The sequence below is a fragment of the Tiliqua scincoides genome, chromosome 1 (genome assembly GCF_035046505.1).
Source record: "Tiliqua scincoides isolate rTilSci1 chromosome 1, rTilSci1.hap2, whole genome shotgun sequence".
NCBI lineage: Eukaryota > Metazoa > Chordata > Lepidosauria > Squamata > Scincidae > Tiliqua > Tiliqua scincoides.
Window position 1 is genome coordinate 192,853,313 of NC_089821.1, and position 22,848 is coordinate 192,876,160.

Here is a 22,848-nt window from a genome sequence, read left to right on the forward strand (position 1 = left end):
CCAAAAACACTGGCAGCTTGTGCAGAGACCAATTTGGCGGGCAGAAAGATGAGGAAGTGGGTGTAAAGGACAGTAAAAACAGGAAATGCTTGAGCACCAGATAAGAATGGAAGACACAATGTAGAAGTGGGGCAATTCAAAACAATCCAGAGAACAATAAGAAAGATCATTCCAAAGTTAACTTCTTCATAATTAGCCTACCTATAGCTTTACATTATTTCCTGCTAATAACAGGTAGGAAGACTGGCAGGAAACTATCATCAGGCTAGTGAAGTGGAAGTGTTTCTCCATAGGGCTAGGGTAGAGAAGAGTTTAGCCTTTAAGCACAAAGAGAATTGTGAAGTTCATCTTCAGAAGTTTCCCTCCATCTCTACAGGATATTTCAGAATGATTCAGCTGTTGGCTGGTTGGCTGGGTAACCTGGGTAAGGTAGAAGGGTCAGCAAGATATTAGCTGACACTCTTTCACCGAATGAGGGGCTAAGCTGATGGCCTGTGGCCCTGTAGGTGCTCACCCATTGTCCCACAACTGAGAAGTCTTTGCCATTGAGGACCTCTCCTTGCTCCTGCAATGGCAAGTTGTCATTGCCTAATCCCTGCCTCTACAGGGCTGCAGAGCCTCCACTTACTGTGACCTACTGAGACCAGAGATGAAGCAACCTACCAGGGCTAGCAGGATCCCACTCTGCTATCTGGGCTGGTCCCAGGGGGATAACAAATAGTTTTAGAGCATCCTACCTCCATGTCAGACCTGCTTATCATTCCCAGCTCCCCTACCCCCACAATGTCATTCAGCAACCTTTTTGATACAGAGCTACACCCCTAGGTGGATGATGAAGAGAGCTCCATGATTACAGGCCCCTTTTTGTTCCCATCCCCCTACAAAAAAACCCACACGGCTTCAAAGGGGGTACTATGAAGCAGCAGATCACTTAAAACTTTCCTCTGCCATCAAATTGACTCTCTCACATGATCCCTATCCAGTGAGTTCCAAATGAATGTTTGCTTTCACAAACATGTGTCTGGAACTCATGGAGAGAAAACTCAGAGCAGAGTCAGGAAAAAGATTACACATGTGCACTCACACAGTTTGCAGCTGTTTCTGCAGAGTCAAATTCAGAGACCAACATCATTAGGCATTTGTGAGGCATTAAGAGAGTTCTAAAAGGAAAAAACACTTTCTGGAAAAATAACTGAAATAAGAATTTCACGGGTGCTTTGACTGCTGTACAAATTGTTGTGTGTGTTATTTAGCTTGAAACTAGAATTTTGCCTACAAACTCTTAAGAGACTCATTAGAAGCAAGACCCAAGAATATGAAACTGTTTAAGTAACCTCTTGGACAATATATATCAACAATTTAGTGATGATGCACATACCGGTCTTCTCTTGTATACCAAGTATATTAAATGCAGAAGGTTGACAACCAGGAACACTATATTCCAGATCATTACATCCAAGGCACAACGGAACAGTGCTGCCCAAACAATAAAGAGGACGCATCCTGCCAAAAACAAAATTGTATGTCAAATTACCACTTATGTAGAGAGAAACAGATAGACCCACAGGTGCAGAAGACAGCAAATTTGTTTTGCTTGCCACCACCCAGCTCTCCCAGTAGCCTAATTTTGGTTTTCTTCCTCATAAAAGGCTACTACAACAACAAGCCTGGGTGATTAAGCCTGGCTGAAGTCCTATACATACTTTCCTGGTGTAAAGCCTGGCATGTTGCTACCCCTACTCTCCCCACAGTGTGCACACAGACTCTGCTCCCCCCCCGCCCCCTTTGTGCCCAGCTGCCTGGAAAAGGTAAAGGGGGAAATGGACAGGCACTGTTTTTTCAGCACCAGTGCAGGGGAAAGGACATGAAAATCTTCTAATGGTGCACTAAGAGGAGAGCTGTTGCCCACCATTACCCAGTTAAGCTGGAGCCCAATGGGGAGAAACAGAGGCTCCATGGGCAGCAGGTGTCCATTGGGTAGATCCCCAGGCTTGTGTCCAACCAGACAGACTTCTTTTTGCTGCCCCTACAATTCATATATAACTCATATACAGACATGATGGGGAAGCTTGAATGCCTGTATACTTCCATCATGTGTACAGCTTAATGGGTTACATCAGGGGTGCTCAATAGGTAGATCGCGATCTACCGGTAGATTGCGAGGCAAAATGAGTAGATCGCTGAGCCCTGTCTCTCCAAACTGTTAATATGTCAGTTTCGTCTAGTGACTAGATGAAACTGACATATTTAGCTGACACTAAACTGACACTGAAACTGACACTTTAGCTGCTCTTCAGGCATGCAGCAACAAAACTGACGAAACTGACTAGACTCTAGTCAGTTTCATCAGTTTCATGGCGCTGCATGCCGGTGGGCTGCACTGAACTGAGGCACTTCCTGGGGCTCTGTAGCGGAAGGGGGGAGGGGCGGGAGTTCAAGATGGAGTCGCTCTGATGGCGGCTGCCGTGGGAGGCCCCGAGTGACCCTCCCCTTCCCTTCCAGTCAGGTCCGGCCCAACCCAGCCCAGCCATGCCTGGCCCAGCCACCCCTGTAGGAGCCCAGAGCTAAGTGCTGCGGCAGCTGCCGCTCTCAGTCGGGGCTGACAGGTGAGACTACCCCCCTGGCCCCCCTGCCGCTGCAGGAGGAGGGCCGGTGGGAGCAGTGCCTCCCCCGCCTGCATGCGCAGCCCCTCTCCATGGAAACGGGGAAGCCCCCCACCCCTTCCGAGGAGGACCTGCGATACCTCCCTCTCCCTGCTGGTCTTGGGGCGCAGCCACAAAGAGTTTGGGGGGGCGGGGAGTGGGGAGCTCCTCCCCCCATAGTGCAGCAAGGCTGGGCATGTGCCTCTTGGGGGGACCTGTGGCTGCCCCCAGTATGTGGGGTAGGGAGAGAGGAGAGGCCTCCCGTTTGCTTCCTGAAGCATCTGGTGGGCCACTGTGGGGCACAGGAAGCTGGACTTGGTGGGCCTCCTCTGACCTGGTCCAGCAGGGGCTCCATACATCAAAGGGGGTGTCTGTCAGATGCTTCCTCCCCCCCCCCGGTAGATCTCCGGGCCTTGCTGGGTTTCAAAGTAGCTCTCGAGCCAAAAAAGTGTGAGCACCCCTGGGTTACATGATCATAACGCTTTTCTCTCAGAAAAAGTGTGGTAAAGTTGTACAAGTCATCCACATGTATGAATCTGTCATATGAACACATGAGCATTCATGCTTCCCCACCAGGGCTACAGAGGAGCCATGCATATGTCCAATACGTTTGACTCTCCCATACTGAACTGCAGACCCTTGCTCTGCAAGGAAGCTGCTTTTGAAACACACAGGAAGATGAAAAATTGGCAAAAACATTGGTTTGGCATGCAAGAAGTTTTGATTATTATATCTACTGTCATCAAGAATCATATTTATAACACATATTGCTTGCCCTACCTATTGTTAGCATGGCTCGTAGGACAATCATGTGAAGATGGAGGGTGGTTGGAATAACTAATCCAATTGCAAAACAAATATTGGCCATATGAAAAGCAAGATGGTGAATCTCTCTCCAGTTTTCACACACAGTTTCATTCAAAGGCACAGAGGTGACATTTCCAGAATCTGGGATGAAACTCAAAGGGGTGAATGTTGTGACTGAACTGGCTTCTACGGCACTCATCTTGAAGTTTCCTGTTTAAAAAAATTTTTTTAGTCATTAGAATAAAAAGTTGAAAAATACAATCTAAACTGTCAGTTGCAGCTTGAAGCTCCAATCCTATTCACACTTTCCTAGGAGAAAACCCCATTGACCATAATGAGACTTACTTCTGAGTAGACATGTACAAGATTGGTCTTGGAGTCAATTGCCAACAGATTCAAAAGTGTGTGTGTGTGTGTTTGTGTGTGTGTGTGAGAGAGAGAGAGAGAGAGAGAGTGTGAGTGAGAGAGTGAGAGAGAGAGTGAGTGAGAGCCTATAGATCACATCAGAGCAAAAAATTCATACAATTAAACATCTCAAAAACCACACTATGCACACACACTAACACAGGTCCAGCCTATTTATACACAGATTTTTTATACACGGATTTGACTCAACACAAATGGCCCCTGCAAATGAGAAGGAATGTGCTGATCCCTGGAGAAGGGGAAAAATGCATCCCTTTAAAATCAGTTTTAAAAACTGAACAGTCCTTTAACAGCCTCCTTAATGAGAGAGAGGGCAGCAGGCTAACAATCCATCAATCCTTCTCTCTCCTTCAGACCCCTCCCTTCCCCCAGCATGTGATCATTTTGCATTGGTGAAGGGAGGGGCTGAGTGAAATGCTGATGGATTGTCTTCTTAATGACTCTTATCTTAGAATCAAAAGGTCAGCAAGGCTGTTTTTCAATCACTGGAGCAAAGAAACTTTGTTTTTTAAACTGATTTGCTATAGTGCGTTTTTTTTATCCACATGAGTGCTTCGAGGGGAACCCACACGAATAATTAGGCTCAACCTGTACTTCTCTCTCTTTTTCTTACAAAAAAATCATCAAGGTTTGTTCAAGATATTTTACTACCTGTAGCAGAAAAGCCAAAGGGCATACCCATCACCGCCCCAAATGCATGAAGTACATTCAGCAAAGCAATCTATGTACACAAGCAGGTTTCTGCGCGTAATCAGTCTAATTAGCATGGGGTGTTTAAAAATAAAGTTAGCGATCCCCTTATCTAACCCACACCTATCAAACTGCCATGTAGCAAGGACATTACTAAATATAGCACTATTACTACAATGCTGAAACACAGATAGTAAGAGGCAGAAGGCAGCACATTTTTCCTGACAGCCAGGTTTTAAGTGCAGCAGAAATAGATTTACCTTATCTTCAAACATGAGAAAGACAGATAATGCCTTTGATTCCTCAGTCCAAATACCTATGCATGGACATCAGCAAAGAACACTTTCTATTAGCAGTTCCTTGTGTATTCCCCATTAATAGTTTAAAAAAGGTCTTTATTTAAGTGAATAAGAAATTATCAGCAAGTTTTACAGATCTGTCCACCTTCATATTTACTATGGGCCAAATCCAATACAACTTTCCAGCCCTGGTGTAGCTGTGCCAATGGGGTCTGTGCTGCATCCTGTGGTGGGAGGGTAGTTATGGAGACCTCCACAAGGTAAGGAAACATTTGTTCCCTTGTCTAGGGGCTGCACTGCAACTGCACCAGTGCTGGAAAGTTGGATAGGATTGGGCCCTAGGACTTTCATCCAATTAAAGAAATCTCAGTCAATCATTTCAGTTTTAGTTGATAATCAAATCTGCAGGAATGTGTACATGAGAAACACAAATGCACAACTAGCACTAAGGAAAAAACATGCCCTTTGTTTTTAAAATGGGTAATGCTTCCTTAGTTATGATCCTTGCTATCTGTAGTTTTATAACTACTATGATTTTTAATAATCTGCTGAAAGACTAAACAAGTACCCTCAGAAAGTGTATCAATGTTTTCAAATCAACTAATTTAACTTAATGTCAAAGCCTTAACAATTTATTGCCAGCACATTGCAAAGACAGCAGATTGCAAATTTCATATTTTAACATGCCAATGGATGATCCAACTAAAGTAAATGGAAATGTGGCTGAGATTGCTTTCAGTACAGTATGGCTTCAGTAGGGCAAGAACCCTGAAATCATTTATTCATTAATTTTTAGAAGACGATTTATATCCTGTCAATCAGTATTACAAGGCCCTGCCAACACAACTACTTTCCAGTCCAGAGCTAGAGGAACACTTTTATGAGAAGCAACCACATTGGTAGCTTTTACTGCTTGATTCTGGTGTTATTTTTCTAGAAAGTTATAGCAAGAAACCACACTGCAGGGGCTCCCACACCTCCACGTACAGTAATGGGCACTTTGTGAAAGTCTATACAATCTGGTTTTTAGAACTTGTGGCCACAGCAGTGAACTTTAAGGTTTCCCTAATAGAAGCAGTTTCTGCTACCTTCTCATTATTTACAAGCTGCAAAAACAGATAGAGAAAAACTCTGAACAAAGGCCATTATGAAGAAAGATTTCAAAGCAAAGAAATCACAAGTTCTACAAAAAGCATTGGGACTTTCTTTGCAGTGTTTATGATTGGTATACAAGCACTCAAGAGGGTTCTTGCCAAGAAAACAAACACAGCAGCACTAATAAATCAATCCCTAGCACAATAGGCAGGGAACAAGGCAATCTTAGGCTACAATTCTATACACACTTTCCTGGGAGTAAGCTCTATTTAACACAGTGAGACTTATTTCTGAGTAGACATTCATAGGATTGTGCTGTCAATAAACTTAAGTGGAGAGTAAGTCCCACCGAACTCAATGAAAGTTACCTCTGAGTAAACATGCAAAGGATTACAATGTTAATGTTCAATTTTCATTTTGACAAAAATTGAAGATGTCACATCTGTCTTTCTGAATTCTTAAACAAGAATACATCAAAAATAAATATCAAGCATCACTAAAGGCAGAGCAGATTAACATTGCAATCCTGGGTATGCTTACCTGGGAGTAAGTCCCATATGCAACATTGGGCAGAAATGACTTTAAGGTGGCAATGCTTACTTTGCAATGAGCCCCACTGAACATTGTCAGGCTTACTTCCAAATAATGTCTTGGTTTGGCCTGCAGGGAACTTAGGGCATTTTCACCCAAAGAAACAGGGTCAAGTTAGATGCAACACAGGAAACACAAGGAGTACTTTCCAACAGTTTTGGTTTTGCTTTACTGCAGCAGTGGAGGAGCTCTAAAGTTGATCAATGTAGAGAACAGGAGAATAGAGAACAACTCTTTCCCCTTGAACTGTTTTACCCAACAAAATTGCCTCCTTCAGCAGGGAGAAAAGCAGCCTGGGAAGGGAAAGGAAGAAAGACTATTCTGAGACTATTTTGATTGTGAAAATGGATCTGAAAGAAAGGTTAAACCATTTTTGCCCAATACTGCATATACGCAAAAGGGATCAAATGTACAAACCTGTGGGCCAGTTAAGATTAACACAACACATTCCTGTGCCCTCCAAAAACTGCTGTGAAACAGTCCGTGTGTCTCCAACGTTACATCTAAGTTTCACTCTTACCACCACCACCACTTCACATTTTATAAATGACACTACGCATAGATATGCTTAGGGTTACAGCTCTTTAAGTAGTTCAGCTAAACACATTTTGCACACAATAGAGTTGCTTTATTTAATTTATTATTTAAGGCAAGTTACTTTCAGACAGGAACAGAGAAGACAAACACTGAACTTTCTGCTCTCATGAAATATTGAATCCTGCCCAGCATCACAGATATACACAGTCAGGAAAATTCCCACCGGATGCCACTGTTTCTTTATGTTGCTTCAGAATAAGTGTCTTTAAAAATATCTGACTTGTTCTGTAAGCAGAAAGATAAAACAATATGCTTGAGAAATTAACTTTAAGAAAATTCACTGAGCAGTAGCACTCTCAATTCAAGATTAGCACATTCTTATTCCACTGTGCTTTTCCCCCCAATATTTCCCAATGCAAATGCTTTATTGCTGTTTGATGCTTTTAAGAAAGCATTTTATTTAAATAATAGACTTATTATGCACAGTTTAATTTTTTTTTTAATATACACTACCACATACTTTACATTAGAAAACCTATACACTGCCTTGGACATTGTTGACAAAGCCACAATTTATTTTTATTAAAATCAATGCATGAATAAAAAAGGGGGAATACACATTACAAATATGGCTTCGGGAAGTGTTTCTCTACCCATGACACTGTGGATTATGGGATAGGAAGGAACATAAATTAATGCAAAGCTACATCTGTCTTATCTTAGGGCTGAACTGCAAATATAAAAAGTTAAACACATTGCACATGTTGGACATTTTATCTAGATATGCACGTATATTTAACAAGTCTATGTCCAAAATCCATTGCCCTGAAGCAAGGTAAGACAAGAAGAAGTAGGTGGCAAAGTTCTCCAGGTAGCATCTGAACAGACAGAAAGCCCAATTCTATGCATGCCTCCTCAGGCATAAGTCTCACTATAGTCAATGGAACTTACTCCCAGGTAAGTGTAGATAGGATTGCAGCCATAAGAGCAGAGGGAAGCTAGTAGGAGTATCGGTAGGTGTGGCTGCCCAAATACTGTAAAAGGAAGGTATAAAACACCACCCTGGGGGCACTGAAAGGATACACACTGCCTCTCTGCTCTTGGAAGTCAGCACCAGGCACTTTTGATTGAAGAATGCTGGATGCAACTGGAGCGGACCAACAGGAAGACCCAGACTGGGGTTGAGAGCAGGTGCTCAGCAGCAAAACTTAATTCCCAGGACTAAAGATAGGAGTGCATCTTTGAACATGTGCAGAGTGCCTCTCGCCCCTGTTAAGCAAGGGTGCAACCCTCATGCTTTTTTTTTTAAACTACATGAGTGAGTCCCTGATCAAAAATACAGGGGTAAGAGAAGAAATCTAAGTTCAGGTCGCACTGTGATCTCAGCTCAGCTCGCCAGTATCATAAGCGAGTCACAGCACAATCCTAGGCATGTCCCTTGAAGTCCCACTGAGTTCAGTGGGGCTTCATGGGAAAGTGTACAGATTTCAAAAGCCCCAGTGCACCTGAGCACGTGCAAAGCGAATTCCTGCCACACTGAAGAAGGCGGCAGGCAGGGAGGAAAGCGAAGATCCGGTGGCAGCGCCTGCCAGTCAAGTCTGCTGGCAGCCTGAGAACTCAGCGCCAGCAGCCAAGAGGTGCAGGAAGAGCTTGCCGGAGCGCAGCGCCCGAGAGCCCTCAAGCGCGTGCTGCTGGAGAGCGACGGCGCGGGAAGGCAGCAGGGCGGAGAACAGGCGCGCTTCAGCCCACCCAGCAAGTGTGGCGAGGACTGGGCTGCGAGGCGCGCGCCGTCCCTCCTGCCACCACAGCCGGGCCAGGGCAGACCCCAGGGCGGGGAAGGGCACCTCCAGCACCGCTGCGCCCTCTCCATTCATTTGCCACCCCGCCGCCGCCGCCGCGCTGCCAACTTCTCCTCCTCACCTGTGCCCGCAGCCTCTTGCGGGGGGGCCTCCTGCTCCAGAGCTCCCGGGCAGTGGCTGGAGCTGCTGCAGGCACAGGCGCCCTCGGCCGCTCCAGGAGCCTGCGCGGAGCACGCGCGACCCCCCGAGCGGAGGTTTTGACTAAAATAGGCAGCGGGTCCTCGCCGCAGCTGCGAAGGGGCGGGCGGTGCCAGCTCTCCCAACGCCCTCCAGCGAGAGGCAGGGCAGCGCGCAGGCGTCGCAGGCGCCACTCGCTCTTCCCGGTCTCCAGAGGCGCAGCCCAGTGCTACCCACGCTCTCCTGGGAGTAAGCCCCTTTGACTCTAATGGGACTTACTTCTGAGCAGGCATGCCTAGGATTGGACTGACGGCCTCTTGAGCTCTTGGTTTAGAGCCCAAGCCTAGGTTTGTCTCCTCAGAAGTAAGCCTCATTACAGTCAATGGAGCTTACTCCCAGGAAAGTGTGGATAGGATAGCAGCCTCAGAGCCCAAGCCTAGGCATGTCTACTCAGAAGTAAGCCCCATTACAGCCAATGGGGCTTACTCCCAGGAAAGTGTGGATAGGATTAGGTTGTCAACCAACTCTATGCAGGAGATGGGAGTCATCTTGGGCAGGGTGACCGGACATCCTCTTTTTCCAGAACATGCCCTCTTTTTTAGCTTTGTGTCCTGGAAAAAAAACCTAAATGTCCTCCTTTTCCCTGTGAGTGGATGGCACAGAGCCTTCTTGTAATTAATAAATGATATGTAACAAATTATATGCAATATAGTTTTAAATTTAACAATAGTGTTTAAATTCACCACATGAAATCCATATACAAGTATTTTTAGATTTCATTTTGTCATGTCCTACATTTTTCTTGGCTATCCTACATTTTGGAATGCCTTGTCCTCTTTTGCCATTATGACATCTGGTTACCTTGTCATGGGAAGATGTTTCCAAACATGTGTTGGACTTCCTGGAACCTCTGGAGGGTGGCTCTCTGGAGTCTTCACAGAACACCACCAGCAAAAAGCCACTAGAAAAGACTGCACTGGGGGGGAAGATAGACAGTTACTCCCCTCCCCCGCGCTAAACATAAGAAACACACCACTTGGGAAAAAAGTGGCACTTTGCCCAGGGTGACCAATGTCATAACCACAGAAGTGGACAAGGCACCCCAAAATGTAGGCCGTCCAAGAAAAATGTAGGACATGAAAAATTAAAAGCTAAAAACACTCACATGTTAATTTCACTGGGTTAATTTAAACACTAGATTACTTATTAAATTTAAAACTATATTACATATAATTTATTACATATAATCTTAATTGCAAGAAGGCAGTGCACTGCCTGCAAAGGCCGCTTATGGAAAAGGAGGGCATTTAAGTTATTTTTCAGGACACAAGGCTAAAGAAGAGGCTATGTTCTATAAAAAGAGGACATCTGGTCACCCTGGCTTTGCCCCGTTAGCTGCCATCTCACATTTTAAACTGCTAAGGTGCCTCACTTGTCACAGTTGTGGGAACAATCCCCAATAACTCTCCACAATTCTAGACGTTAACATTTTCTCTTCCTGACTGACAGACCACCAGTGAGGCTGTGTATTAGATTCATTTATCACTCTCCAACCTCCTCTTCTGTTTTAAAACTGGGTTCTTCCTTGATTATTCCAAGAAGACTTCATATCACCTTCTTCAAATTCTCAACTTAAAATTTATTCATAGGGCAGCATCCATCATGTGACCAGTTTTCCTTTCAGTTTCCTTTAACTGACCTAGGGCCCAATTTTGTCCAATTTTCCAGAGCTGGTTCAATTGTGCCAGAGGAGTGTGCGCTGCATCTTGTGGTAGAGGGGTAGTTAATGGGGCCTTCTCAAGGTATGGGACTGCATTGTAGCTACACTGGAGCTGGAAATTTGGATAGGATGGGGCCCCTATACTTTTATATTCACCTTCCAAGGTAGAACACAGTACAACTCAGTCCATTTTCCTTGTTTACCGGGCTGAGAGGGCTCTGTTCTTTTACTGGCATGACATTCTACTGAATGGGGCTCAGCTTCTGGTCAAATGCCAAAATAATTCATAAATAGCTGTGCTTTTGCAATCTCTGGTCTGTGGATCAGTACTAGACCCCAGACTGCTTCCAGAGCAGATAGAGCTTTAAAAGAGTTGAGTTCATATGGTTTCTTTTTTGAAACAATGACTGCTAACTTCTATGTCAGTAGGTTCTGCAGTTCACCAGTGCTGTTGAATGCAGAGTAAAGAACAAATACAAATCTGTTGTTCACTGCTGGGTTTTATTTTAGCTCAAAAGGCTACATCCCCACATACTAGCTGGAGACAGATGGACAGATGAGACTCTGAAAAAAAAAATGACAGGTCTTTGCATATTTAGCTAAGGTTCAGTGGCTAGCTCCTGAGTTACCTCTGTCCTGCTGTAGATGTGTATCAGACTGGCAGATAGCACTCACCCTAACTGGATGACAACATAGCATGGCAATTTTATCTGACTGCATGAGTGTAGGGCTTAATTTGGGTCATGGCTCTCCCTCAGAAACTGTTTTGAATGCCAAGGTTTACTTTACAATAATGAAGAGTATCTAGTCATGTTCAATGTGCATCTCCAGCATCACTGAATAACAAATGTGCCCTTGTAAGCAATGATGGACCAATCCTATCTATGTACATTTCCTCAGAAGTAAGCCTCATTTTGTACACTAGAACTTGCACCCAAAAAAGTGCGCATAAGAGGTCAGTTTAACAGCAAGGTCCTAAGCATGTTTATCCAGAAGCAAGTCCCACTGATTTTGAAGGTGCTTAATCAGAAATAAATATGTACAAGATATTTTACTCAGAGGTACTTCCCATTGTGTTCAGTGGGCCCAAGACTGCAGTCTTATGTACATGTACTTGGGAGCCTTATGGATGCATTTGTACACTGTGGAACCTACTTCTTAATAAGCAACATAGCTAATGTTATTCACATTGTTAGCTAACTGAATAGCAATGCTCAGAGATCCTACGTGTCTAGCAGTGGAGAAGGGCTTCCAAGTAATAAGCCACTTGTAGAGCCTTGATCTCCCAAACACCTTATTTTTAAAGAAATTGAGTCCTGTGTGTCAAAAATGTGCACAGTAAAGTCAGAAAAGTAATCCTTAGTTCACTAAAATTTAGTAAACTGTGGTTCTGCTCTACACCATTATTAGAAACTGTACTTTAGGAATCAAAGTCTGCTTCTGCTATTCATACATGATTTCCAGAAGAATAACGGGGAGTTTTGCACAGGTAACTTTCTGAAAGATTGCAACCCAACTGTTCTGATGTAATGATCTCCACATGCTAATAAAAGGAAATTAGTAATAAACAGAAATATGCCATGATAAAACTATAGCTTATCCACTATCCCACTCATCATATATAATAATTAATAGCCATATAGTGTTTTATAAGATTGTAAAGCACTATTATATTGATGTAATCTGTAAAACAACCCTGTAAGAAAAGTGTTATTTTTTTTGTCCTTGGGGAACAAAGGAGTGCCATGTCTAACCCTGCATAATAAGTTCATGGTAGATATGAGATTTGAACCAGGGAAGTCCTGATTTGCAGCTTACAGTCCAATCCTATTCCTGACAAATAGCCATAAAGCGCTTTTTGACACCCAGAGAATAAGCAGCACTGGTGGGAAGTCCTGTGCAGGCACCGCATCTTGCTGAAAGTCACTAGTGCTGCATCAGGCAGTGGAGGGGTGAAGGAGGGAAGAACAGAGGTGGGGAGTGGTGGGTGGGGTGAGGCGACTCAGGTATGGGAGTGACAGATGAGGCCTACACCTTAGCCTAACCACCTTCCTGGGCCTGAAAGCCCTATATGGGACTACTTGGTTCTGTGTAGCTAGCACTGTTCTGAATAGCCCCATTGAGCAGGCTGGGGCTCTACACAGGGTATGGGAAAAACTGGACTCCAACCTGTCCATCTCCAGCACTGGATACAATATGGGCCCAGTGCCCTGTCTGCACCAGCGCTGGGTACTGGATACGATTGGGCTGGCAGTCAGCAACATCAAATCTCTAGATAGAAATGCATTTATTTCTATAAAATCTGTCACATCAAATACAAACAGCTCATCAAGTACTTACAGGATGTAAAGATAGAAATGTTTAACTTCAGCTGTGCTGTAACCTAAGTCTCATTGGTTTCAATGGGAGGGAGAAAATAGAAACAAATGCATGCTATTTTCAGATTAGCTTTGCACATTACACATGGGGAAAGATGACTTCTTTCCTTGCTCTGTTGAACACTAACTTGGATATCCTTCTTTAAGTAGGAAGGAGTCTTTTATTTGTGAGGGAGATTTTTATTTAACTGTACTCTTCCTCGAAAAATGGAGCCACACAGATAGAGCCTGTTTAGGAAGATGAATTAAAAGGAACGCCAAGAATGCAAAGGAGATCAGGTTTCCTGCAGCATGTTGCAGCCTTTAGGTCTGCAGAGGGTGCTTAAAGTCATTTCTGCCCAACATCACATATACGCAACAAGGATCAAATGTGTACATCTGTGGGCTGGGCAGAAATGGGTTAACACTCTCAAAAGTGTTATAAGGTGAGCAAAGGCAGAGTTATCTGGCACAATCCTAACCAGGTCTACTCAGAAGTAAGTCCTATTTTGTTCAATGGAACTTACTCTCAGGAAAGTGTGGTTAGGATTGCAGCCATAGTCTCACGAAAAGCATATTAGAGAGAGAGACACTCCTGCCTGCAAGCTTAAAGTTTCTGTTTCTGTGAGGCTTTGTACATTGGTCAGCTAAACCAGCCTTTTAAACATTGTGTGTCATGTAAGCTCTTACACATTCAAAGTATGCCACTAGAAGTTTGCTTTGAGTCTCAAAGAGCAGCCGGACTCTTCTCTCTCTCTCATGCTAATTTTTGTCCTACACTTTGTGTATTTGTAGAGGTCCACCTACACATGATTCATTAACAGCACAATTCTATCCATGTCTGCTCAGAAGTCCCATTGAGTTGAGTGGAACTTACTCCCAGGTAAGTGTATAGTATTGCAGTCTCAGATTATTTGTTCTTCTTTATATGTTTAGATAATAATCTGATCATATTTTAGCTATTAACTTCTTAGTGCAGAAGTAATTATTGTAAAAAAAGGCTGGGCATAGGGTATGTTTTTGTGTCATTGGTTTAAATACTCAGAATTTAGCATTTATGAACAGAGTGATTTGATGTGATTAACTATAATGGTTTTGCTGTTAACAATCTGTACAGAGGAAGCAACACATGTTATAATTTTTACTAAATGTGCCCAGAGAACTGAAAAAGAAACCCTGTAGAAGCTGAAAGGTGGGGGAGGGGGAGAGATCTTGAAACCATTATGCTGCATTTTTTTCTTTTTGGCTCATGAATCTAAACATGAAACACTCTCAAAAATAATGGATCTTTTACAGCTCATGTAACTTTTTTATAACTTGAAAGCCTAATTCCTTCAAACCCCCTCTTTTGGGAAGAGTAAATAATTATTGCAATACAAAGGCTGTAACGGTCAATCTATTTCCAAACGTTTTGGTAGGTAGTACTTCCATCTTCTCCATTATCTTAATCTCCCTCTCACATATTTCAATCTATGTACATTGTTTTCAACAACTCTTTCCTGTCTCATGCAGCAAGATATTCTAGGTCTAGGTATGGCTTCACTTTTTTTTATCTTTAATATGCTTTATGTAATTCTGTCTAGGTTTCTCTCTTGTTCTTCCTTTCAGCAAAAACAAAAGCAAGAGTCTTGTAGCACCTTACAAACTAAGGCTGAAATTCAGTGCACACTTACCTGGGAGTAAGTCCCATTTAACTCAATAGGGATTATTTCCAAGTACATATATATTGGAATCACCACTATATATTTATATTGGTAGGCACAAGCTTTCCTAGACTGCATCTGATGAAATGGACTGCAGACTATGAAAGCTTACGTTGATACAAATCAATTCCTCTTTGTTAAAAGACTGTATTACTTTTGTAGCAATAGCCTACTTCCCTGGAAGCCCTGTACCTCCTTCCAGCTTCCCTGGAACTATCTTTGGATTAAGTCAAGGATACACCTCCTTTATTTCTCAGTATGTGCATTTTACTTGATCACAGACTTTAAATCAGCCCTCATCCAAAAATAACCATAATGACAATCTGTAATAAACAAAAATACATTCATTATTCCCACCACTTGGAAAGCTTTTTCCATTTTATTCACTATCTAAGTAATTGTCAATGCTGATGAAGGCAGTTTGTCTTGCAGTAGCATGAGCTTAGGCTACAAACATTTTAATCTATGTCCCTGAAATGAAACTAGTTACAATAAATTATTTGTAGTAGGCTTCAAACATTTGTCTAGAGAAAAAATCAACATATCTCATGAATGCAAAACCAACAAATAACCACTTGAAAGTATTAAGTGCTTGTGGCTATTAAAATATTTATAGCACTTGCTAGCTTTTCTTACATTTCTGAACATCTTTCTTATTATCTCTTCCACCTCTACTAACAGATGAAAATAAATGTTTCACCTTGAATAATACAAATACAATACAGAAAGTGAAGCTTGCTTTTTTTTTTTTTTTAATCTAACCCAGTTCTTTTGCCTTCACTGAAGGGTCCGGATGCAAGAATATATATTAATAGCAAAATGAAATTTTCCCCTCATTTCTTTTCCATTTACAGATACATAGAGCAAAGTTGCTCATGCACATAGAGTAAACCCCATGTACCTTCGGACTCAAATTTCCAGTTTCATTATCTGTGGTTCACAACCGCCCCCGCCCCCCGCACATTCATGAGTCAGTTTTTGTTTTGTTTGCCCTCCTGTCACTGGGCTGAATGTTCAACTGGGAAATATTTCTTGTGGCAAGTTATTTGCTGCATTCACAAGGACTGTTTTGAATTCATGATGGCCAATTTGATGCTATCCACAGCCATTCTGAAGATATTCTGCAACCAGTGAAGTATTGGCAGTCCCCAGAATGCCTTGCAGTAGCCAAGTTAGCACACCAGAATGCGTTGCAGAACCACAGCCATCAACAGAGGCCTTGCTATCTGCTTACTGTACAACAGTAAGTATAGGGTTTGCTGCTGCCATTTTTGGTAACCAGTTATCAGTGGGAAAGTATACCCCATGGATAAGAGGGACTATATGCCCTCTTATCATATATGGTGGTACATATACTCCTCTGAAGTGATTGTCCTCACAGTTTAGATATATAACCACCAACCATAGTATTTTAGATACTAGTTTGGTGTTGTTGTTTTTAATCATGTGGTAATAGAAGGCAGCAACTCTGTTTGAAGGCCTGATATTATTAATAAAGTATTAAATATGCATGTTGGCATTTATATTTCATTTAATTAGGAAATCTTAGTAGATTCTGTCCTAGATTTCCTGTTTTTTCCCAGACATGGCTTCTGGGTTCCCATGAAACCCATGTCTGGGTTTCCAGACATGGCAAATTCCTGGCTTCTGCCAGGAATTTGGTTTTGATCTGGAATTTCAGGTATCTGTCAACTCAGCCCCATGAACTTCTACTGCAGATATTGGGCCAGCTCTCCACCTTTTGGAGATATGATTAAAAAATTCTGAAATACTAGAATTCAAGAGTTGTTGAAGTAGCAGAATCATTTCAGAGCAGAACTGAGGGAATCCACTCATATCTTCTTTTAACAACCGCTCTGTGAACTTTTTGTTGAACAGTGGTACATAAATACTGTTAACAATAATGATTGTGCAAGTCAGTAAAAAAATATGTTCCTAAGGCTGCATTCCTATAAACACTTACCTGGGGATAAAATCCATTGAACTCAATAGGTCTTACTTCCAAATATACATGCATATGATTGTGCTGTACATTTTCTACCAATATGTAATTGTCTCCTACACAGGCACAGGTATCCATGGATCTGGTTCTTTGTTGTCCCCCTGCACCCATTACCCTTTCTTAACCATTTTGCAAAGCACTCCATTCTCTTCTTGGGAGCCTCCTAAGGCCTTTTTGGGCTGTGCCAGCCTGGGGACCCACTGAACTGGCCTCTGTGGGCCTCAGAATAGCCCATAGAAGCATCTAGAAGCTACTTCCAGGCTAGCAACTTTTGGTTTTACCATAAGTCACTTTGTGTCACCTCTGTGGGCCATTCTGAGGCTCACACAGGCCAGCAGAGTGGGTAGCCAGTCCAGCATGACCCAGAAGAGGCCTCTGGAGGCTCCCAAGAAGAAACCGGAGTGCTCTGCATAACACTGGGTTCCCTTTTATCTGTGCTTTTCAGTATCCATGGGCGAGGAAGCACATCCCCCACAGATATTGGGGACCACCTGTACATTATTTGCAGCTATTAGGAAATACTAAGAAAATAGCTACTAAGCGTTATATTCCAATACCTGTAGGCAGATTGGGTAAATGTTGAGTATAGAAAACTCAGTTATGACATTTCTTTTTAAAACTATTATCTTTTATGTACTCTCTTATAATAAATGTTCCCATCTGTTGGATGCACACAATTCCAGACTCACAAAGAGAGTCTGGTCCAACAAGAAGCTGACGGAACATACCACGATCCAGGTCTACAGAGCTTGCGTCCTGAGTACACTTCTGTACTGCAGCAAGTCATGGACTCTTCGCTCACAACAGGAGAGGAAACTGAACGCTTTCCACATGCGCTGCCTCCGACGCATCCTCGGTATCACCTGGCAGGACAAAGTTCCAAATAACACAGTCCTGGAACGAGCTGGAATCCCTAGCATGTATGCACTGCTGAAACAGAGACGCCTGCGTTGGCTTGGTCATGTCGTCAGAATGGGCGATGGTCGGATCCCAAAGGATCTCCTCTATGGAGAACTTGTGCAGGGAAAGGTCAATAGGCATGTGGATTTGGGAGAACCCGTGGACATTATATATCTGGACTTTCAGAAGGCGTTTGACACGGTCCCTCACCAAAGGCTACTGAAAAAACTCCACAGTCAGGGAATTAGAGGACAGGTCCTCTCATGGATTGAGAACTGGTTGGAGGCCAGGAAGCAGAGAGTGGGTGTCAATGGGCAATTTTCACAATGGAGAGAGGTGAAAAGCGGTGTGCCCCAAGGATCTGTCCTGGGACCGGTGCTTTTCAACCTCTTCATAAATGACCTGGAGACAGGGTTGAGCAGTGAAGTGGCAAAGTTTGCAGACGACACCAAACTTTTCCGAGTGGTGAAGACCAGAAGTGATTGTGAGGAGCTCCAGAAGGATCTCTCCAGACTGGCAGAATGGGCAGCAAAATGGCAGATGCGCTTCAATGTCAGTAAGTGTAAAGTCATGCACATTGGGGCAAAAAATCAAAACTTTAGATATAGGCTGATGGGTTCTGAGCTGTCTGTGACAGATCAGGAGAGAGATCTTGGGGTGGTGGTGGACAGGTCGATGAAAGTGTCGACCCAATGTGCGGCGGCAGTGAAGAAGGCCAATTCTATGCTTGGGATCATTAGGAAGGGTATTGAGAACAAAACGGCTAGTATTATAATGCTGTTGTACAAATCTATGGTAAGGCCACACCTGGAGTATTGTGTCCAGTTCTGGTCGCAGCATCTCAAAAAAGACATAGTGGAAATGGAAAAGGTGCAAAAGAGAGCGACTAAGATGATTACGGGGCTGGGGCACCTTCCTTATGAGGAAAGGCTACAGCGTTTGGGCCTCTTCAGCCTAGAAAAGAGACGCCTGAGGGGGGACATGATTGAGACATACAAAATTATGCAGGGGATGGACAGAATGGATAGGGAGATGCTCTTTACACTCTCACATAATACCAGAACCAGGGGACATCCACTAAAATTGAGTGTTGGGACGGTTAGGACAGACAAAAGAAAATATTTCTTTACTCAGCGCGTGGTCGGTCTGTGGAACTCCTTGCCACAGGATGTGGTGCTGGCGTCTACCCTAGACACCTTTAAAAGGGGATTGGACAAGTTTCTGGAGGAAAAATCCATTATGGGGTACAAGCCATGATGTATATGTGCAACCTCCTGATTTTAGAAATGGGTTATATCAGAATGCCAGATGCAAGGGGGGGCACCAGGATGAGGTCTCTTGTTATCTGGTGTGCTCCCTGGGGCATTTGGTGGGCCACTGTGAGATACAGGAAGCTGGACTAGATGGGCCTATGGCCTGATCCAGTGGGGCTGTTCTTATGTTCTTATGTAAAGTGCCCTACGGGTAGACCACAGCTATGCTACAAGGATATCTGCAAGAGGGATCTGAAAGCCTTAGGAATGAACCTCAACAGATGGGAAACCTTGGCCTCTGAGCGTTCTGCTTGGAGGCAGGCTGTGCAGCATGGCCTTTCGCAGTCTGAAGAGACACTTTGCCAACAGACTGAGGCAAAGAGGCAAAGAAGGAAGGCCCATAGCCAGGGAGACAGACCAGGGACAGACTGCACTTGTTCCCAGTGTGGAAGGGATCGTCACTCCCCAATTGGCCTTTTCAGCCACACTAGACGCTGTGCCACTAGAACCACCATTCAGAGCACGATACCATAGTCTTTCGAGACTGAAGGTTGCCAACAAACAATAATAAATAAGTAAATGAATAAAAGTTACAACATAACTCTGAATATCCTAACCCACATTACTTTTGTTCCTCATGTTGGTGTTGCAGTGATATAAATAGCACTCCTAATTACTTAGTTATCCACATTTTGGAATACACTTGGTTCAGTCAAATAAACTGGGTTTGAACTAATCCTAGAATTTCACAGTCTAAATAAAAATAGGCGCAAACTAAACCTTTGGTTGTCCAAATGCTCAGCCTAGCCAGAAAAGTGTATCCTTTCATTTTCAAATGACCAGGTTTTTGGCCATTCAACAAGTTTCTATGGTCAGAGCTTCAAAACAATTTATCAAATATTTTCAGTATTTTAATAACAATCATGGAATATTAGGGCACTTCTCTTACACAGTAAGATAATTTCTATTCTATAACAAGCAATAGCACTGTTCCAAAAATTCACTCTCTGCCAGAAGTCAATTACAAACTTTTACATCTCAGTAAGTTATGACATCGGCAATAAACAAAATCTAAAAAATAATAAGAAAATATTTAAGGGCCCAATTCTGTCCAATTTTCCAACACTGGAGTAGCTGCAATGCAGTCCCAAGGTAAGGGAACAAATGTTTCCATACCTTGAGGAGGCCTCTGTGACTGTTTCTCCAGATGCAATACTGATAAGATTATGCAACTTAATACGATAAATGTTTGCATAATTTTCATTTTAGTAAAGTTTTGCAGTGTCATTTTCCTTTTGACTTTGTACGTATAATATCAATTGTTAGAATATATAAATTTTCTTTTTTTAAAGTTAGGCAGGTTCCTGACAACCTGGCATAACTATTTCAGCATGCCCAAGGAAACTTTGGATTTCTCATAACACCAGCCCCACTGCCTTATGGAAGCCAGTTTCAAAAGACAATTTCAAAAAACCACTGGCATTCTTGGAGGGGGAGAACACGAAGTTTTTTCAGGTGCCTGGCCTGAAGCTTTTGCTTTTTCAGTTGACTGGCTCTGAAGGCAAGGAGGGACCGCTTTACACCTGCAGCAGGCACCTGAAGAAACTTAGTGTGTGTCCCCCCCTCCAGGAATGCTAGGGGAAAAAAAACCTTTGTGACATGGCAAGGAGGTCTCCTTATCAAAGTAAAGCCTTCCACAGGGCATCAAGTTGCCAGGTGCATCTGGAGTAGCTCTTCAGATCCCAACAATTGCCCACCATCCATTTCTAGTTGTGCTTTGCTGTGTGTGTCTACTAGCTTCAGATGAGTAAGCCCTTCTCCATCAGATCTACCCATCAATTCAGGGGGGAGTAGAGAAGCATATGTAGGAACTCCCATGTGTGGGTCTCCCTTGCTGTATTGCTATCCAGATTTAGGTCACTGATTTCCTTTATTAAAAGACTGCAGAACATTGACCTAAAATTGTTGCATGCATACAAATAAAAATATTTTGTATTTCATTCAGCAGTACAGGGTGCAAAGCATGACCTATGGGGTGGGACATTCAAGGCATCCTACCACTGTCATTTTTCCAAACTGGTTTAATCTGACACTATAATGACGGAACTGGGACATAGTCAGCTCCAACAGTGGCAGATGTTGGTTTTAAAATGTACCATGTGATTATCGGGTGATGACATCAGAGTTGAGAGAGACAAAACGTTTTTTCCATGAGAACTGCTGATAGTATCATTGCCTCTAAGAAATGATGCCTCTATTGTAGCACCTACAACTTTCTCAAAACTTTCCTCTGTCTCCAACCAAGGTACTGTCAACTGTCACTGGACAGTTTTTGCTCTGCTATATGCACTGAGGGCCAAATCCTATCCAATTTTCCAGCACCAGTGCAGCCATGTCAGTGGGCCATGCACTGCATTCTGCAGTGAGGGGGCAATCATGGAGGCCTCCTCACGTAAGGGAACGTTTGTTCCCTTTCCTTAAGGCTGCAATGCGCTGCACTGGCACTGGAAAGTTGGATAGAATTGGGCCCTGAAGCAATTATAGTGATTGGTACACACTTTGCAGTCAAAGTGGTAACATAGTGCTTTTCATTTTCATGTATAGCCTTTCTGTTATGACTGGGGAAAAAAATCTGAAGTCATTATTTTATGAATGCATGCAAAAAATAAATTAGTTAGCCTTCTCCCACACTTAACAGTGTATGTCTTTTCCTCTGTTTCAAGTGTCATCTTCTGTGAGACACCCCACATTGAGAAGACCAAATTTATGCATTGTAATTATGAAGTAACAAGTCAAGATTGCTTTTTGAAGATGATTTGCTTGTTGCTTTTCTCAAAGATAAAGCTGCCTGCATAATTCATGATGACAAGGAAGTCTCAATAAACATGAAGAGCTCTGTGTAAATGTCATTGCCGAAAACACAAATACATGTACACAATTACAACAAAGTTTTACCCAATAATTATTCATTTCTCTCCTCTCCACCCCCAAAAGTGATGAGTAGAAAGATTCAATAGAGCCTCATCATAATGCACAATCTGTCTAGATTTGCATCCTGCTGGCTTGAAACAAAAGCGAATGGAACCAGGCTACATTTTACTGCCTACTGGAAAAAACAGCTTTTATTTTAAAAGTTTTCTTTCTGAGAATCTTCAATTTGATTTTTAAGACGGCAGATTAATGTCTTTCTGCTGGAAAAAACAAAGGCAACATTTGTCATTTGGAGCAGAGTAGTGTCTTATAATGTTAAAGTTTGTCTTGAATTCTTCTGTAAGTGGTCTGCAGAATGTTTTTTGGGTGTCCCTGGAAGTGATATGTGATAGAAGTTAGGTAAGCGGATATCATATCGAAATCCTTTCCCTAGGCTTACTCTGTCATTCAAAGCATAGAGCTTATCAGCAATGTCACTACCAACAAGAATTGAAAACAGCCTAGAGATGAATCTGTGTTTAGCAAAGAGTAAATATAATTTTTTTCTCCTCCAGGCAACATATCGACAGTCTGTTTCTGCTGTGAGGGTCACCTGAAACACATTGAAAAAAAGGATTAGAAACCTGAGGCAATTGAACAGTGGTCTTACCTACATCCAAATTTACATCTGAGTACAGATGCTGTCTATCTGTAGTACATTCCTTTGTAGCAGTGTATCCCAACCTTTAGGAGCCCGTAGACCACTAAGGTAAAAACTGGAATGGTCATAGACCACATGCAGGTATGGGTGGTCTGGCCTCCGCCCTCTCTGGTGGTCTGTCTCCCAAGCGCACCCCTACAGACTATCAGAGAGGACAGAGAACGGACCGCCCACAGCCATAGCTGACACTTAAGTGGTTGTGGCTGCAGGCAGTCTCCA

The 22,848-nt window shown here is 42.9% G+C and overlaps 1 protein-coding gene and 1 long non-coding RNA gene across 8 annotated transcripts in view; one reads left to right on the forward strand and one right to left on the reverse strand.

Annotated features, from left to right (window-relative positions):
- POPDC3 (popeye domain containing 3) overlaps window positions 1–22,848 on the reverse strand; it is a 72,566-nt gene that overhangs the window by 25,311 nt on the left and 24,407 nt on the right. For 4 of the 7 annotated variants that reach the window (XM_066613025.1, XM_066613032.1, XM_066613047.1 and 1 more), the window contains one exon: window positions 19,791–22,521. In XM_066613025.1, the coding sequence (XP_066469122.1) occupies window positions 22,237–22,521 (285 nt within the window). In that variant the 3' untranslated portion in view covers window positions 19,791–22,236. Of the gene's footprint in view, window positions 1–1,378; window positions 1,504–3,422; window positions 3,662–8,592; window positions 8,931–9,007; window positions 9,152–19,790; window positions 22,522–22,848 lie in introns of those variants that run through there. The other 3 variants (XM_066613054.1, XM_066613010.1, XM_066613017.1) reach the window with 3 other exon arrangements.
- LOC136639032 (uncharacterized) lies at window positions 13,846–18,094 on the forward strand. The gene is made up of 3 exons (XR_010793646.1): window positions 13,846–14,023; window positions 15,949–16,086; window positions 17,529–18,094. It is a non-coding gene; the product is annotated as an uncharacterized lncRNA (long non-coding RNA).